This window comes from Sciurus carolinensis, chromosome 18 (genome assembly GCF_902686445.1).
Source record: "Sciurus carolinensis chromosome 18, mSciCar1.2, whole genome shotgun sequence".
Classification (NCBI taxonomy): Eukaryota; Metazoa; Chordata; class Mammalia; order Rodentia; family Sciuridae; genus Sciurus; species Sciurus carolinensis.
In genome coordinates this window covers 6,263,706-6,282,574 of record NC_062230.1, presented here as the reverse complement: position 1 = coordinate 6,282,574, position 18,869 = coordinate 6,263,706, and the positions used below count along the sequence as shown (strand labels likewise).

Below are 18,869 nucleotides of genomic sequence, written 5' to 3'. Positions count from 1 at the left end.
ACTGAGATGATACACACATGCACTGTTCCGCCGTGTGATGCCCTCGGCCATGTTGTGATGCAGCAAGAAGGCCCTCACCAGATGCCAAGCAGATGCTGGTGTCATGTGTCATATTCTTGGACTTCTCAGCTTTCAGAACATCAGCCAAATGAACTGCTATTCTTTATAAATGACTTGGTCTCAGGTATTTTGTTAAAGCAACAGTAAACAGACTAAGATATTTTCCTACTGAGTACTGGGGCCAGGAAGCAAATATATCTGCACTCCTGTGTCTTCTCACTCACTGGCCTTTCCTCACTTCTGAGTGGTGGAACCTAGACTGAAGATTTAGAGGGGCAAGGACAGAGCATTGATTATAAGCCCCAAGTTAGCTTTCATGTGAACACCCAACCCAGCCTAGGCTGGGAGTGGCTGCCCTGGGGCCAGAGGCCAAACTGTCACTTGACTTAAAGGGCTCCTAGGTCTTGCAGGATGCTCTGGACACAAGGGTGGGGACACCACGCTCAAGAGCTCAGTAGCTCATGTCCTCTCTCACTCTCTGTGTGTGTATGTCTGTCTCTCTTTTGGCACTAGAGGTAGAATCCAGAGTTGCTTTACCACTGTGCTACATCCCCAGTCCTTTTGCCTATGTATTTACTTATTTATTTTTGTTACCAGGGATTGAACCCAGGGGTGCTTAACCACTGAGCCACATCCCCAGCCCCTTTTTTTCTATTTTATTTAGAGACACGATCTCACTGAGTTATTTAGGGCCTTGCTAAGTTGTTGAGGCTGGCTTTGAACTTGGGATCCTTGTGCCTCAGCCTCCTGAGCCCCTGGGATTCAGGTGTGTGCCATGGCATCTGGCTTATGTATTTATTTTGAGACAGGGTCTCATTAACTTGCTGTGCTGGCCTCAAATTTGCAGTCACCCTGCCTTCACCTCCTGAGTGGCTGGGGATTGTGTGCACCACCATATTGGCCCATCCTTTTTTTTTTTTTTTTTTTTTTTTTGCGGTGCTGGGGATTGAACCCGGGGCCTTATGCTTACCAGGCAAGCGCTCTACCAACTGAGCTTTATCCCCAGCCCTGGCCCATCCTTTTTAAACTATCTATCCATTCCCATCATGAAGTCATGATGGAGGGAAAAAACACATGGTAAAAACCCACTCTTTGCTCCCAGGAACTGTCCACTGTGGAAAAGAGAGAGCGCCACACAGGGCTGGCCTGTGGCTCAGTGATAGAGCACTTGTCTAGCATGCAGAAGGCCTTGGTTCCACCCTTTATTTATTTGTTTATTTTTGGGATTGAACGCAGGAGTGCTGAACCACTGAGCCACATCCAGCACTTTTGTATTTAATTTAGTGCCAGGGTCTCACTGAGTTGCTTAGGGCCTCACTGAGTTGCTGAGGCTGGCTTTGAACCCGAGATCATCCTGCCTCAGCCTGCCAAGCCACCGGAATTACAGGCGTGTGCCACCGCACCTGGCCGTTTTTATTTTTTATTTCAAGACAGGGTCTTGCTAAGTTGCCCAAGCTGACCAAACTTGAGATCCTCCTGCCTCAGCCTCCTAAGTAGCTGGGATTACAGGTGTGCACCAAATTCTTTTCTTATAACACTAGAAGACAGAATGAAGAGTTATGAGCAGAAGGGTCTGGAAATATGAGGGCTGTCTGACAGTAAAAAGGAAATTGTCGCTCTTTTTCCTTCGGCGCGCCACCGAAGATCCTGGTGTCGCCATGGGCCGCCGCCCCGCCCGGTGATGCCAAAATACGTATCTTTGACCTTGGGCGGAAAAAGGCAAAAGTGGATGAGTTCCCACTCTGTGGCCACATGGTGTCTGATGAATATGAGCAGCTATCCTCTGAAGCCTTGGAGGCTGCCCGTATTTGTGCCAACAAGTACATGGTAAAAAGTTGTGGCAAAGATGGCTTTCATATCCGAGTGCGGCTCCACCCTTTCCATGTCATCCGTATCAACAAGATGTTGTCCTGTGCTGGGGCTGACAGGCTCCAGACAGGTATGCAGGGTGCCTTTGGGAAACCCCAGGGCACAGTGGCCAGGGTTCACATTGGCCAAGTCATCATGTCCATCCGCACCAAGCTGCAGAACAAGGAACATGTGATTGAGGCCCTCCGCAGGGCCAAGTTCAAATTCCCCAGCCGCCAGAAGATCCACATTTCAAAGAAGTGGGGCTTTACCAAGTTTAATGCTGATGAGTTTGAAGACATGGTGGCTGAGAAGCGGCTCATTCCTGACGGCTGTGGGGTCAAATACATCCCCAATCGTGGTCCCCTGGACAAGTGGCGGGCCCTGCATTCATGAGGGTGTCCACTGTGCTGTCCCCTTCTTAATCTCACACACACCCAATAAATCCTGTATTGTAAAAAAAAAAAAAAAAAAAAAAAAGGAAATTGTCAACTGCCTGTAGCTGGGGCCATGCCAGCCAGGGGTGACCTTGGTGGGATGGGATGCTGCATCAGGGATTCCCATCCTGGATGGACAAGGGTCCCTCCGCTCTCCCTTCTAGTCTACCATCCTGAAACTCAGGGAAGAAACCGGCTCGCTCAGAAACCTAGAAGACAAGGCAGGCCCCACACCCCTGAGTCATCTCGACTCTGAAGTCTTGGGGTGGGAAGATTGCTTTTGTCCCTGCCTGTCTTCAGAGCAGGGAGTCGGCACTGGGTGTCTGTGCATCCCTCCTGACCCTGGTGCAGCCTGGGTTCCTGTCTGCCTGCTGTGTCAGCACCAGCGTTCATATTACATGACCAAGTGGGATTTGTACTCTCGAAGCATTAGTGCCGGGCTGACTTGGCAGCTCCAGCACCCCTCCTAGCAGCTTCCCGAAGGCCCCACGGCCCTTTCACTTCCTTTTCAGGCAACCCAGCCTGACCTCCTTCACAGTTGCCTTTGGAGGCAGACCCAGGCAGACCACTGGGGGTAGAGAAAAAATCCCCCTGAGAGCTTTGAAGACATACCAATACTTAGATCCCAGAATTGGAGATTTCTTTTGCTACTGAGGATTTAACCCGGGGCACTTTACCAATGAACTACATCCCCAGTCCTTTTTATTTTCAGTTTTGGGACAGAGTCTTGCTAACTTGCTGAGACTCTAAATTTTTGAGGCTAGCCTTGAACTTGTGATCCTCCTGCCTTGGCCTCCTCAATAGCTGGGAATAGAGCCATGCACCACCACTCCAGCATGATTGGAGATTTTGACCTGGTATATGTAGATGGGGTCTGGGACTTTATTCTGGACAGTCTCCCCACACGGTTTTTTTTTTTTTTTGCGGTACTGGGGATCGAACCCAGGGCCTCGTGCTTGCAAGGCAAGCACTCTACCGACTGAGCTATCTCCCCAGCCCCACTCCCCACAAATATTGATGGGGCAGTGATGCCCACCCAGGTTGAGGGTCACTGCTCAGCATCACCCATGAATAGCTGGTCACTGGCCCTGCTTATTCATGGGTCCCTGTCTTTGGATTTGTTTTCCATCCCTGGACAGCACCAACTGATGGAAACACTTAGCTTCCAGGAATCAGGTTGAAATTGGTGGGCTCTCTGCAGCTTGGAGTTCTCTAAATACATACAACACTGGGCTTGCTCCATGGGATCCACAGGCTGCCACCATCCCCAGCACTGTGACTGTCCCCTGAGTCCTCCACCAACTTGAACTGCGCTTGGAATTTCAAGTATCAAAACATTCACTCTTTAGATCCTTCTACCAAGTCAAAGAATCCTGCCATCCTAATCCCAGTTCAGTTCAGAGGCAGGGTGCGGACTTCTCCTTACCAACTGGTGGGGAACCCCAGGTCCAGCTAGTAAAACCTGTACTTGGTCCAAGTTCATGCCTCTGGGTTTGGGGAGAAGACTCTTTCCCAGGCTCCTTTGCCTCTCGAGAATGGGTGATTTGTCACTGTCTGAGACAATGTCCCATTTTTTTGTTGTGACACACGTTCCTTTGGTGGGGTAAAGTTTGAAGGTGGCTCCTTGAAATGCAGAACTTAATACTTAGAGATGTATAGTCCCCCACCACATTCATAGGGGATACATCTGAAGACCCCCGCTGAAGCCAGGGATAGACTATTTAGTCTATATTCTATTTTTTCCTATACAAACATTCTTATGGTAAGGTTTAATTGACAAATGAGGCACAGTAAAAAGAGATTAACAGCAACAATAATAAAATAGAACAACTGCAACAATATTCTGAAATAGAAGTTATGTGAATGTGGTCTCTCTCCCTCAAAAAAAAAAAAAATACATATGTGTACTGGGGATCGAACCCAGAGGCCCTTTAGGACTGAGCTGCATCCCAATCATTTCTGTTGTTGTGGTTTATATTTTGTGAAACAGGGGCTCATGAAGTTGCTCAGGGCCTCTCAAAATTGCTAAGGCTGGCCTTGAATTTGTGATCCTCCTGTCTCAGCCTCCCAAATTGCTGGGATTACAAATGTGTACCACTGCACCTGTCTCCACCCCTCCTTTTATTTTGAGACAGGGTTTTGCCAAGGTGCTGAGGCTGGGCTTGAACTTGAGATCCTCCTGGATTAGCCCCCCAACTAGTAGCTGGGATTACAGGCATGTACCACTGCACCTTGCCTGGAAAGACTTAAGAAGCATGCATTCAATTCCTTTATTTTATAGCTACTTAATTTGGGAACCAGAGAGGTAAAGTGACTTTCCCAAGGTCACGTGGCAAGCTCAATGGCAAAAATTAGGGCCTCAACCTTTGGATCCTGCCTTCCAGTACAGGATTCCTCCACTGGCCCAGGATTCACAGCAGGAGAGGCAGTCCACTCAGATTTCCATGGTGTTCTCTGTCCCTACTGCAGCCAGCCTGGTAGGGCAGTGGCAGGGAAGTGTTCCCAGGAGACTGGGTGGGGAGCACTGCTGATGGCTTGGGAAGATGCTGCTGCCGCCGCCCATTGCACTAATCAGGGAGCTAATCAGCCCCGGGAGGAAGCCAGCAGCCAGAGGATGGGGCTGTGGTGATTTATGACCGCACAGAAACAGCAGGACACTAATGTCCCTGGCTGGCCGGCTTATCTGCCAACTCAGCCAGAGAGGATGCATGGAAAAGGTCGTGACCTCTAGCGCTGGAGAGGGGATGGAGGGTGCTCTTAGCAGGTTGGTCACCCGCGGGCACGGTTCCTCTTTTCCTGAGCAGAGGCCAGGGAGGTTCAGCCTTGTAGACCGGACAGGAAAGGACGCCTTTGCTACTGAGAGTCCAGAACATCTGCCCAGTTTTGAATTTGGGCTGTCAGTCGCTGGCACACAGCCTCCCTGTGCCTCAGCTGTTTTGTCTAAAAAACAGGGATGATTCTGGGCCTCTTGATTCGTGGATCTTGACCCTCACCCAGGTCTGCAGGCCTAGACCCCCCTCTCTGTTTCCACAGCTAAAGAAGGTTGATCGTTTCCATTTCAGAAGAACATGTTGAACCTAGAACTATGACTCATCACAGTTGGGTGGGGCACTTAGTGCTCTTTTAGTTTAACGTCTCATTTTGAAAGTGGGGAAATTGAGATCCCTAGGGAAAGCAGGCCTTGCACCCGGAGGTGGGAGCCTGGCAGGTGCCTAAACACTTAATTCTCCAACCCCCTTCTCCAGGTTCCTTGTGGCACTATAAGGCAGTGGAGGGTGAAACCAGGACATTAAGCCATTTGCTCCCTTTCATGTCCTCATGGCTCTGAAGCAGCCTTCTGAACACTTGGGTGGCTGGGCAGCTGTGGCTTTAAACCCAGAGCCTTCAAAAGTCAAAAGGAAAGGAAGGCGGGGCCAGCTCTCCCCTGCACCATTGGAGGGAAGCCTCAATATGGAGACTGCAGATATTCCTGTTTGGCTCTGACACATTTTTCCTTTGCATCTGTTTTACTTTTCCCATACAGATTTGGCTTGAACTGTACCCAACCCCCCCACCTTTCTTTTTCTTTTTTTTTTTTTCAAGCACAGCAGATTGGGTGGGTGGGAGGAACTGAGGTGGAGAGAGGTCAAGAGGCAGCCTGAAATGTGCCAGGCAGTGCCCAGCGTTCAGCATTTGGGGCCTGACTCATTGACCGGTTTAATCCAGATGTGGACAATCAGGTTGGTTGGAAGGGCTTGTTCCCCTGGACCTGTGATGCCCAGGCCAGCGCATTTCAGGTCTGGCCTGCAAGGAGGAAGAGAAAGGAAAAGGAATGACTTGGCCAAGTCTTCCACAAGAGACAGAAGGAAGTGGGAGGGTTTATTCACCATCAGGATTGCGTTCTGCTGGGTGGTGTGGTAAGGGAAGAGAGGCCAGGCCAGACCCTATGTTGGAGGAGGGGAAGAACAGAGCTATTTCTATCTCCCTCCCCACCAGGTCCATCTCCTGCACTTGCCAAAGCAGCCTGTCCAAAGCCCTTTCATTGATCCATTTCTCTGTTTCCTGGGTTCTATGTTCTTACTGCAGAACAGGTACCCTGCTAAGCACTGAGCAGTCAGTGGTGATGAAGATGACAAAACATAAATCTGATCATTTTCTGTTGGTAAAAATGTCTCACGGGCTTCCTGGTTGTTCAGAATAAAAACTTAATTCCTGGGCCAGGGATGCAGCTCAGTGTTCGAGCACTTACTTTGTACAAGCAAGGCCCTGGATTTGATCCCCATCAGTGCAAAACACACAAACCCCCCTAAATTCTTTAGCTTGCCATTCAATGCCCCTGGTGTCCTAATCCCTGACTCCATCCCTATTTCCCTTACCCATCACCTGACAGCCTCTCAATAAATTTGTGCAGGAGGAACTTGCCTTTGAGTCTCTGTGTTGGTCTTACTCTCAAATCCTACAATTCAAGGGTTGGATTGGATATGTTGAATTGGGGAAGCTTTTCAGAACCTCTTTCTATCCAACCTGAAAGAAAAAAAAATTTTTTTTGCGGGGGTGGTATAGGGGTTGAAACTACTCAGCCACATTCCCAGCCCTCTTTATTTTATTTTTTATTTTGAGACAGAGTCTCGTTAAGTTGCTTAGAGGCTTGGTAAATTGCTGAGGCTGGTTTTGAACTTGTGATCCTCCTGCCTCAGCCTCCCAAGCCGCTAGGATAACAGGGCAGTGTCACTGTGCCCAGTTTACTTATTGCTTTTAAATATACTCTAGCTGGGAGAAGTGGTTCACTCCTGTAATCCAAGCTACTCAGGTTTATTCCAAATTTGAATCCAGCTTGGGTAATTTTAGTGAAACCCTGTCTCAAAATAAAAAGGTGTGGGGATGTAACTCAGTAGCAGAGCGTTTGCCTAGTATATTTGAGGCCCTACTTTTAATCCCTGGTACTACAAAGCAAAAACAAGACCAATTCTACTTATTTAATTTTTAGTTACCAGGGATTGAACACGGGGTTGCTTAACCACTGAACCACAACCTCAGCACCTTTTTAATGTTTTTCTTTGAGACAGGGTCATACTAAATCCGTGAGGTTGGTCTCAAACTTGCAATCCTCCTACTTCAGCCTCCAGCGTCTCTGGGATTACAGGGATGTGACATGGTCCAGTGACATATTCTATATCTTTTTATTTTTATTTATTTATGCGGGTTGGAAATTAAACCCAGGACCTCAACTGAGTAGCATAAACTCTACCATTGAGCTGCACACCATGCCCCCTTTGTTTTTGGTACTGGGGGCCTGGGATTAAACCTTTATCAACGAGTTACATCCGCACCCAGGATTTTTTTTTTTTTTTTTTTTTTGAGACAGGGTTTTGCAAAGTTGTTCCATTGTGGAGGCTGGCCTTGAATTTGCTATCTTCCTGCCTCAGCCTTCCAGCTTGCTGGGATTACAGGCATCACCACGCCTGGCCCCCATATATATTTTTTATCTCGTCTATTTTCTTAGGTAGGAAGTTTTGCTTGTTTTGTTCACTGCTGTATTCCATCGCTTAGAACAGGGCTTGGAACATAGTGGGTGCTCAATAGAAATTGAATGGAAGTAAATAAAATAAGCTGTCAAAACTACTGGATGTGTGAGCCACATGAAATGTCAAAGAGGGAAGCACATGAGCAAGACTATATCAGTCTGACCTCAGTGTGTATGACTTGGGTGAGGAGAGAATGGTGGGAACCCACCCCCAGACACAACCCATGGAGTAGGCGATTGGTCACTGCACTGACCACTGAATTTGTCATTGAATCTTTAGTGTTCCACCATGGAGAGGAAGAAAGGGTCCTCCAGGGTCAGCTTGCAGACAGCTGCATCCTTTCTGGAAATTAACCAGTATGTCCTGCCGGTATCAGTCCTTCCAATGATTTCACCTAGTCCCAAGACCTCAAGCAGCTGTGGGGAACTGGAACTGTGTGTGTTGAGGGAAAGGGTGACAATTCTTCAGGATTTGGACTCTTAATTTGGCCATCCGACCGGCAGGCACCCCTCTGTATGATGGTGGATGAACAATCTGGAGCTACACTGGACGCTTCCTCTCCCCCGCCTTGCACCCCATGCCTGTTACTCTAATCTCCGAATCAGGGTCTGAGGCCCTTGCCCCCCTCTCCCCGCAGCTGCCTGGAGGAGACGGGGCGGGGCCGTGAATCAGCACTCGCAAGGACCGAGGCAGCACGCATCCCCACCAGGGGTCCCCAGCGGCCGCGGGGTTAGAACCCCATCCTCCTCCGCCCGCGCGCTACGCCCGCTGGGAGATGTAGTCTCGACCGCCCCTTTGTCCTTGGTCTCCGCAACGCGTCAGCCCTAGTCAGGAGGAACTACAACTCCCAAAGGCCCACGCGTCGGACGCCGGGCAGGGCGGTCACTGAGGGGGGAGGGGGAGAAGGGGTCCCTGGAACAACTGGGGCGAAGGAACCGGGTGAAGTGAAGAAAGGGAAGTGTTGGGGACCAGCGCAGAAGTGGGGGGACACCCAGAAGACGACGGCTAGCTGCGCCTGCTGAGGGGGCAGAAGGCTGAGCCGAGCAAGGGCCCGGGCGGGGCCTGGGCGGGGCGCGCGGGTGGGTGGGCGGAGTCTCCTGCGTCACGCGGCGTGGGCGGGGCCGCAGGGGGTTGTCCGCCCGCGGCACGCACAGCAGCCGCAGCCGCCTCGCGCCTGGTCCCGCGGTCGCAGCTCGTGCCGCCTCCTCCGCGCCGCCGCCGTCCCAGCCGCTCGCTTCGTGGGTCGGTCCCCACGGCACACGGGCTCCAGCCGCGCCACAGTCGCCCTCCAAGCCCTTCAGGCCGTCCCGGTCTCCTTCCTCCGGCTCGACCCAGCCCGTGAAGATGGTGGACCGCGAGCAACTGGTGCAGAAAGCCCGGCTGGCCGAGCAGGCGGAGCGCTACGACGACATGGCCGCGGCCATGAAGAACGTGAGTGTCTCCTCCCCTCCCCCCGCCTCGCCCGGGCCCCTCCCGAGACGCGGTCCTCGGCGTGGATGGCCCGGGGCTGGTCGCCGGTCGCGACCGCAGGCTGACCGCCCCTTCTCACTCCACAAGGGCGCTGGGGAGGGTCCTGATAGCGATGGGGACCCGGCTGGTGACGCGGCCTCTCCCCAGCGTCCCCCGGGCCCGGCGGCGCTGCCTCCGCGGCCCTCCCCGGGCTCGGTCTGGGGCGGGGTCTTGCGAGGCTGGCCCCGGGAGCGGGGTCCCCGGGCCTGCCCGGCACCCGAGCGGGTCGGTGCGCATCCTTTGTGCCCCACTTCCCCTCCTCCCACCCGGGCGTGGGGGCGGGGGACCGCATGGATGCGGTTCCTCTTTCTCTCCCCGATGTCTGGGCGGCGCCTTTCCCATTCACTCAGCAGGTCTCCCGGTTTTCCACCCCCCACCCCCAATCGTCTTCCCCACAGCCTCCCCTGACAGATTCTTTAAGGAACCTCCCAGGGAAAAACGTAGGCTCCCCTGAAAACCTGGGCTCAGTGGTGCAGAATCGAAACCTCCTTGCTCACGTTTTTCTTAACAAAAGGCTCCTCTTTCTCCATTCCCCAGAGCAAAGTCCTCTGGCTTTTAGGAAGGGGGGACATTTGTCTCCTTGGCATTTTCATTGATTGTTCTCCACCTGTCATCTCCATTTTTCTTAACGTTTTTGTATTGAAAAGGGTAGGTATTAACCTTTCGAATAAAGATTGTGAATGGTAGCTGACCGGCTCAATCTGTGACATATGCTGTTTCTTTTTGAATACAGGCACGCGTTCGTTGAAATTCCTATAAGTTGAAAAAAAGCATATTCTGTCTGATCTGATATTGCAAACAAAGCGGTGGTGGGAGGCAGTATCAAGTCATTCCAGAAGATTCTGCATTTGTCATATTGCAGAGAGCCTAGACTGGGTGGAGGCTGGGAGGAGTTATTTTAAAGGGGAAAAAGTCTCTTTTCTTTTTAAATTTGTTAGATACATCTGAGGCTTTTAAAATTTTATTTTAAGCTAACGTATTCTCATGCAGATGAAAAGAATACTGATCTCCAGTTGTCGCATTTTGTCTGGGATGCAGATTCCTGCCTTGTTGCACCATTTTGTCACTGACACGACATTTATCTAATGGATCGGCAATCATTTTGATATTATAGTAAGAAGTACTGAATATTATAAAATGAAACGTGGAATAATTAATCCAATTAATGATTTAGGTTTCCCACTATCTTAATATTAATTTTCTGCCTTATGTAACAAAGGTTTTAAAATGCATCTCTGGTGTGAAGTGAATGCAGGAGTTTATGTACCCTGCATGTTAAATCATTTAAATGAGGTGGAGGTATTGCAGATTAATTCTTCAATAACTTTACTATATTTTAAAAGATGAGAGTGCTGATGCTTTCATAATTAAACCAGCCATGTTAATAAAAAATGGTGTTTTTTTTCCCACTAAGGAAGAGAATGGACTTAATTGGGAATACTGCTGTATTGATAAACTGGTGCCATAGTTGCTATTTTGTAATATTTTCATGCTCATATGATACAAGGTGGACTTACAGTAGTTAATTAATATTGGAAATATCTTTAGTTCTTGTTATTTAGATTCTTCTAATTTTTCCATATTTCTAGTTTCACAGGAAAGCGAGTGACCTCGCACCTATATCCATAGCAACCCAGTGATGTCACACACAATGACACAGAGGCTGCAATGCACCTAAGGGCTGGTAGGGAGTTTGCAAATGGCATTTGTCCAAGGTAATGCAGAAATTAGCTGCTAAGCCAGGTGAAACTGTGTGCTGCTTTTTCCACCAGATAAGAATTGGTTCAAAAAAAAAAAGAATTTCATTTGCCCTCAGACATGCAAGTTAATGACCTTTAGCTATGCCTTATTCACCGTCCTGTTTCTAATATTCTTAGGAAAGTTTTTAAGATACTTTCATTTTTTAAAAACCTCATTTTGAAAATGGGACAATGATAGAATTAAAATAGAATTTTCGATAAGAATGTATTTATGATCATAGTACAGGCATGGAATGTATAATTGGCCTATTGAAAATAATTGACAGATTTTAATTAAAAACCTTTAAAAAATCATGGTTTCCTACTGTGTCATTTCCAATAATCATTAGGGAACAAGAACCCATTACAAACCATTTCTGCATTTGGGAAGATTGTCTTTTGCTATTTCTGATCTTTGACACTATATGGAGGAAATCATAGCTTATGAAATAAAGACCTTTTGTTAAATGTATTCTGTGAGTTTAAGGAAACAGGCTAACCCTATGACCCTCCTTTTCCTCATTTGTGAGATGCAACAATTCCTACCTGAAAAACTGGGGAACATAGTGGGTGCTTCAAAATGGTAACCACTTGAACCATTGTTTCTTCCCGTTTCTAAGTGTTTGGTGCTGGGGTGTAGCTGAGTGGTATAGTGTGTGCTGAGCATGTGTGAGGCTCTATAAAGTCCTCAGCATCTCCCCCAGAAAAGTCATGAGAACTTAGAAAAATTAGAAACTCAGTGAAGCTCTGAAGTCTAAAATCCTGATGAGATTAATGTTTTTTTATTTAGTGAAATTTATCCTGTTAATAACAAAGTCGAGATCTATGCAGAGCGAGTTGTATATGGGTGATAAGGATGGAACTAATGTGTGGTGTAGTATTTTGAAAAAAGAGTTAGTTCGTAAGTCATCTAAGACAAATAGTAGTCTTGCCCTGAAGTCCGCACTGAAGGAGGAGAGGGTGAACGTAGATATTCACTACTTTTTTAGACATTACAGTGGTTCCCTTTTGTCCACTTTTTTGCTTTCTGTGATTTTAGTTACCTGGAGTCAGCCTCTGTCTTAAAATATTACATGGAAAGTTCCAGAAATAAAAAGAATTCATAAGTCTTAAATAACCTTTATTACAGACTATTGTTAAAATTGTTTCATTGTTATTCTCACTGTGTCTAATTTAAGTTTATCATAGGTATGTATGTGAAGGGGCAAATGGTGGATATGGTGTTCTGGACAATCCAGGGTTTCAGGCATCTATTGGGGGTCTTGGAACATAACCCACTGGGTAAGCTGGAGTCCACTGAACTGCCTTGTCCTTTGGCTTTTAATAGCTTAAGTAGTTAATATTTTAAGTAGGCTACTGGTGCTTGCCTCAGGGGGAGGAAAGGTTCTGGACTACTAATTTCCTTGAAGTTACTGGGTTAACCAATCTAAGTGGGTAGTGGGGGCATGGGTGGCAAAAGTCTGTCATAATCACGTATAAAAACGAATCTTCCTAGTGGCCTTAACAATTCATACTTTGATACCGCATTTTTCCTGCTTGCTCTTCCAGGAATCTAGATCAATAGCCATTATCACTAATGGAGTAATGACACCATGTTAGGCCTTGTAGAGGCGGAGTTCTGCCAGCCATTATTCTAAGTCTGTGGTTTGAATTGTTCTCTTCTTTGAGGTGGAGAATACAGATAACAGTTTGCTTTTCATGTGTTATTCTTCACAGCACTAAAATGAATATGAAGTGCTTTTTCTCAGTAATTTTAAAGATTTCATGTCTCTTGGATTGTTTGAGACAAAAGATGTTGCTCAGTGTACATCCTCACTATAGTACTCTGGTAGCAGATCTTGGGTAGGATTTCATCTCTCGTTTTGGGGGACGCCTGATGGATTTAGTAAGTCAAACTGTATTAACAACACTAGAGAGAACGATAGTCTTTTCATTGAGGTAAAAGTTACATAGCATAACATTAACATAATAGTCATATAACAAAAATTTAAGTGTACAGTTTAGTGGTATTTAGTACATTCCACAGTGTTGTGCAACTATTATCTCGGTCTAGTTCAAAAATGAGATATTTTTGAAAAGTGATGCTGCTCTGGGCTATAGCTGCTGAATTTCAAAACATGATTACTGATTCAGGAATGTGTCAATAATGAAGTGCCCACAACAGCTTACAGCCGGTGATAATTGGTTATCCCTTTGTCTTTGTTTTTGAACATCTGAATCTTTCAGCATAAAATGAAAAAAGGGACCCACTTTAGCAAGGTTTATACTATATTTCCATTTAAAGAGTCATAGAACTTAAAAGCCCTAGGATGTTCACCCAAATAAGAGCAGTTTGCCTGAAATCTGAGCAAACCATTAACTGTCTGGAGATTATGGAAACGTTGCTGGTGGTGTTGCAACTCATTTTCAGCCCCGAGGCCCGCTGCATTGTGAGCGACTTCCCCGCTGTGTGGTGGCAGTCCCCTAATGAACACTGTGCAGCGCTGAGACCCCGGGCTGCTCAGCCTGGCATTCTGACCGGATGGGACGCCATTGTAAGATGTTAATGGGTTGTTTTGGTTGCCAGTGTGCTCCTGTGACTCTTGGGCTAAATACTACTTCTTGCCCCCAGTTCCAGCACCCCAACCTTTTATTTGCACAGCATCTGATTAATTCTGTATTCCTACAAGATTCTGTGGGATGTGGAAGAAAAGAAGCAAGGACCACTTTGTGTATTTGATGATAATAGGGAAAAATCACTTTTTGTTTGTATAAACCACTCTTTGCTTTCTGTCCTGAGCTCTGTTCTTAGTGCTTTACCAGATATCCCAGTCTTGATGGAGGGACTGTCTTTGTCCCCTTTCTAGGTTATAAAGGCTACCCAAACTTCTATGGCCTTTCATTTCATAATTTTTTTATCTTCCCCAAATTTCATTTTAGGCATCAATTGTCTTTTTTTCTTTTTGTTCTGGGGATTGAATGCAGGGGTGCTCTCCCACTGAGCCACATGCCCAGACGTGTTTCTTTATTTTGAAACGGGCCTCCCTTGTTACCAAGGCTTGGCTTGGACCTCCCACCCTTCAGCCTTGTACCCAGCTCGGCTGTCATTGATTAATGACAAAATTTGTCATTACAAAACCATTTGTAGAAATCTTTGAAATTTAGGTTTTACTGAATTAATCGATAAATTTGAAATTTTAAATACATGAAAAGTGATCAACAGAGGCTCTCAAAGAAGACACAGTGGCAAGTACTTGTAGTCCCAGCCATTCAGGAGGTTGAGGCAGGAGGATTACTTTAGCCCAGGACTTTTAAAAAGGCCAGTCTGGGCAACATAGTGAGACTGTCTCAAAAAAGAAAAGAAACATTTTTTAAAACTTGGGCTGTAGTTTGTAGTTGTAGCTCAGTTATTGAGCATTTGTTTGGAATGCATGAAGTCCTAAGTTTGATTCCCCAGCACAGTAAAACAAAACAAAAAACTAAAACAGTTTTAAGATAAGTGATTAAATAATGAAGTCGATTGCCTGATTGTGCAGAAACAGTAAAAATTGAATTTTTTTCCTGGGGGTGGGTAATGGGAATTGCACCCAGGAGTGCTCTACCACTGACCTTCATCCTCAGCCCATTTTCTTTTTTATTTTGGGATGGTCTCACTAAATTCTTGAGGCTGGCTTCGAACTTGAGGTCCTCCTGCCTTGGCCTCCTGAGTTGCTGGGATTGGAGATGTCACCGTGCACAGCAAAAAATTTTAAAATTTTTTTTTTTTTTTTTTTTTTTTTGGGTGCTGGGGATCGAACTCAGGGCCTTGTGCTTACAAGGCAAGCACTCTACCAACTGAGCTATCTCCCCAGCCCCTTAAATCTTAAAGACTATTTTGCATGAGCCTTTTTCTCATTTTCTTTTCTGGTGCTGGGACTCTAACCAGGGTCTCAGGTGTGCTAGGCAGGCACGTACCATGCCCCCACTTTTTTTTTTTTTTTTTAAGAACTGTGAAATGTAAGCCAAATTGCCATCAGCATCTCACTCGTAAGGGTGCATCCCATGGAGAAGCATTTTGCTGTACCTGAGTTGAATGCTGCTAATGTACCACATACCACCAAATTTGGTTGTGAAGAAGTAAAGAGTCTTCTTCAAAGGTGGAGTCTTGCATGACAAAAGTAAAATTCCATATGAATTCAAATGTTCTTAACCTCTTCCTCTTTGGAGAGATCTAAAGCCCACTGGGCCAGTAGGACTCAAAGTACTCAGCTTTCCTATCTTTTGTCTTTTTCTAGAATAAGGGTGTCCAGGCTGGGATTCTACAGAGGTGGCAGGTGGCACATGCACTGGCAGCAGTTAGAGGAGTCACTTCCCAGCCCTCCCCTAGCTGAGTGTGAGGAGTAGCTGCAGCCAGACAGGTGAGAAGTGGCTAGAGGCAGCAAACTGTAGGCTTTAAAAGGCAGGTTTCCTTTGAAGCCATAGAGATTTGAATTTTTTTTTTTCTAGCTTCTAAAAGGAATTATTGATGACTCCTAAGATGCTGTAGTTAAATAGCCTAGGTTTAGGAAACAAGGTACCTTTGGTATTAGTCCTTTAAGGGTGGGAAATAGGCCTAAATTGTTTTTTCCTTTTTGGTGCTGGGTATTGAACCTAGGGCATCACACATGCTAAGCGCTTGCTTTTCCACAGTTACATTCCTAACCATCTTTTATGTTTTTGGAAATGGGGTCTGGCTGTTTTACCCAGGTTGACTTTGAACTGGATTAAGCATCCTCCTGCCTCAGTCTCCTGATATAGCTAGGCACATGCCACCATGCCCAGCAAAGCTCAAAACTTTTTTTTTTTTTTTTTTTTTTAAACTGAATTGTGTCTGTATAATACTTAACTTGTAGTAATCTGGCATGAAGTAGTGTGTCTTTGCTGTGGGGACCTGGCATGGGTGGTACCCACCCAGATAACCCACATTCCCTGCTGGTGTGATTGCCTCAGGGCCTGCCTGGCATGGCACTGGTAGGTCGTCCTGGGTAGGTCGATTTTTTTTTTTTTTTTTTTTTTTTCTTTTTTCCAAGTCTACCCCACTTGCAAATATAATCTGTATCTGATATTTCTACTACATCTGTGAAATGATAGCACTAGACACTAGAAAGTTCTTTTCTATAGGGTTGGGAAAGACAAGAGGAATGAACAGAATCATAGGAAAAGGGAATCGTAAGGCAAGAAAAACTAGTTGGGATGCGTGAGTGTGGAGCGGATATTCTAGAATCAGCTCGGCTTTGGTGATGCTCTGCTTTTCTAAGGGAGTCGGTCATAGAAGGGTCACTGTAGTGACTCATGCAAGGACATTTCTACCGTGTTTTCCTATAGGGTTTCTAGGCTCTCATACTCATACCTTGTCTTTTTCACTTGCTATTTCAAAGATATTTTCTTATTTATTTATTTGGTACTGGAGATTGAGCCAAGGGGTACTTTGCCACCCCTTCTTATTTTTTTATTTTGAGACAGGGTCACCTAAATTGTGAGGCCGGCCTTGAACTTGGGATCTTCCTGTCTCATCCTCCTGAATAGCTGGGATTGCAGGAGTGTGCCCCCACCCTACTTTTTATTATTTTCTTTGAGACAGGGTCTCCTGAAGTAGGTCAGGGTCTTGCTAAATTGCTGAGGCTGGCCAGGATCTTGCAGTGCTTTTGCCTCAACCTCCCAAGCCACTAGAGTTATAGGCACACACCATGATGCCTGGCTATCAATATTTTAGGTGGCTGAAAAATCTTGTGGGTATGTCATGATCTTTTTCATTTCTAGTTTTTTGTTGTGCTGGGAATTAAACCCAGGACCTCATGCATGTTAAGAAAGTGCTGTATTGCTGAGTTACACCCCAGCCCTTAGTATTATTTTTTTTTAATTTTGGTACTAGGAATTTAACGGGGGCACTTAACCACTGAACCACATCCCCAGCTTTTTTTTATTTTTTATTTTGAAACAGGGTCTTGCTAAATTTTATAGGGCTTTGCTGAGTTGCTGAGGCTGATCTACAATTTATGATCCTCCTTTCTCAGCCTCCTGAGCCACTGGGATTACAGGTTTATGCCACCATGCCCACTTTATTTTTTAATTTAGCATTTTTTTTTTTTTTTTCAAATTTACATTTATAAATGGTATTGTTAAGAATGCCTTTGTGGCCAAAGCTTCAAATACTGTTTATATATTAAGACAAGCCTAAAAGTGGACTTGCTGGAAAGATACCTAAAATAAAAATATACGTTTTTTTCAAAGCCTGTAACACCTGGTATTCCTAAGCAGACTCCCAACCAAGTACTAACCAGACCTAACCTTGTTTAAGATTCTGAGATCAGAGGCATGCAGGGGATGTGGCCATCGATTAAGAATAGTTTTAAAGGCTTTTAAGACCCAGTACTAAAGGCAGTTCACCTCATAGAAGTTTTAAATGTTTGGTGGGTATTGCTTATGTATTCATGGTTCAGAATTGGAGAAGCACTTTTTTTCTCCTTGGTATTTGAATAGTGAGGCTGCAGCAGAGGAGGAAGTGAGCTGTTGGCTGATGTGAGTGAGGACATGTTCCATCTCCTTTCCTGTGGTCTGAGTGATTGCCTTTCTTTCTTTAATGGAAACTTCAAACACAAAATGAGGATGAGTAGTACAGTGAGCCCCCCAATGCCCCGCCTCCCCTCTCTTCTGCATCTTGGCAATCTTGACTTCATTCTGGTCCCTTTTGGGATTATTTACCATTTTGAAAGTTGGCTTTTTATCTACCTAAAATTGCCCCTTATTTTCCACATTTGTTCAAATTACCACCAAAATTTCTTTACATTCAGATTTGGCAACCTCGAAGTGTACTTTATTGCTTAAGGTATTTAATCCAGATGGCAAATAATTTTACTTTTCCCTTGATGTGTAACAAGGGTGCTTGACATCCAGCCTGTACTTCCCTGGGGACACTTAAGCCTGGGTGGTCTGTGTGAAGAGGAAGATGCAGCCCCTGTAGGTGAGGCAGGCGTGAGCCAGATGCTCTGTTATCTGCTTCTTGCTACCTTTTATTATAGGGCAGTTCTGTCCATTCACATGTCCATCGTTAATCTGTAGAGGAGGTTGGTTGGTTGAGGGCGATGTGAGTAAGCCAGTTTTGCTTTTGTCTGTCTTTTACCTCCCAAGCTTTTTTGGGGAGGGGTTCTGGGGATCGAACGCAGGGCACTTAACCAATGAGCCACATCCACAGCCCTTTTTTATTTAGAGACAGGGCCTTGCTAAATTGCCTAGGCTGACTTTGAACTTGCAGTCCTTCTGCCTCAGCCTTCTGAGCCCCTGGTATTGTAGACATGTGCCATCTTGCCTGGCTCTAAATTTTATTTTGAGACAGGGTCTGGCAAAGTTGCCCCAGCTGACCTTCTCATCAAACTTTTTTTTTTTTTTTTTTTAACAATTTTTGCTTTAAAGGTGGCAGTGCAGTTCTGTGTGGTGGTGCGTGACTGTAATCCCAGCTACTTTGGAGACTGAGGAAGGATCACAAGTTTGAGGTCAACCTGGGTAATTAATTTAGCCAGAAATCATCTCAAAATAAAAAGGACTGGAGATGTAACCCAGTGGTAAGCACTTGTCTAGTATCCATGAGGTCCTGTATTCTACACCCAGTACCTCAAAAAGAAAAAATTCCATGATTTAGGAGGCTGAGTCAGGAGGATTGCAGATTCAAAACCAACCTCACCAACTTAGCAAAACTGTCACAAAATATTATAAAAAAGGGTGGCAATGTGGCTCAGTGGTTAAACGTTCCTGGGTCCAATTCATAGTACACTCTCCCT

General features: G+C 46.0%; 2 protein-coding genes across 2 annotated transcripts in view; both read left to right on the top strand.

Moving 5' to 3' along the window:
- The first annotated feature begins 1,694 nt into the window (after nucleotides 1–1,694).
- On the top strand, nucleotides 1,695–2,417 carry LOC124970443 (60S ribosomal protein L10-like). The gene has a single exon (XM_047533794.1). The coding sequence runs from the start codon at nucleotides 1,813–1,815 to the stop codon at nucleotides 2,302–2,304; it is 492 nt and encodes a 163-aa protein (XP_047389750.1). The 5' UTR covers nucleotides 1,695–1,812; the 3' UTR covers nucleotides 2,305–2,417.
- A 6,566-nt stretch (nucleotides 2,418–8,983) lies between these two features.
- Ywhag (tyrosine 3-monooxygenase/tryptophan 5-monooxygenase activation protein gamma) overlaps nucleotides 8,984–18,869 on the top strand; it is a 30,142-nt gene continuing 20,256 nt past the window's right edge. The window contains exon 1 of the mRNA XM_047533954.1: nucleotides 8,984–9,280. Coding sequence (XP_047389910.1) covers nucleotides 9,194–9,280 — 87 coding nt within the window. The 5' untranslated portion in view covers nucleotides 8,984–9,193. The remainder of the gene's footprint in view (nucleotides 9,281–18,869) is intronic.

Coding starts and splice junctions, on each gene's coding strand:
- LOC124970443 (XM_047533794.1), top strand. CDS start 1,813: ATGGTGTCTGATGAATATGAGCAGCTATCCTCTGAAGCCTTGGAGGCT.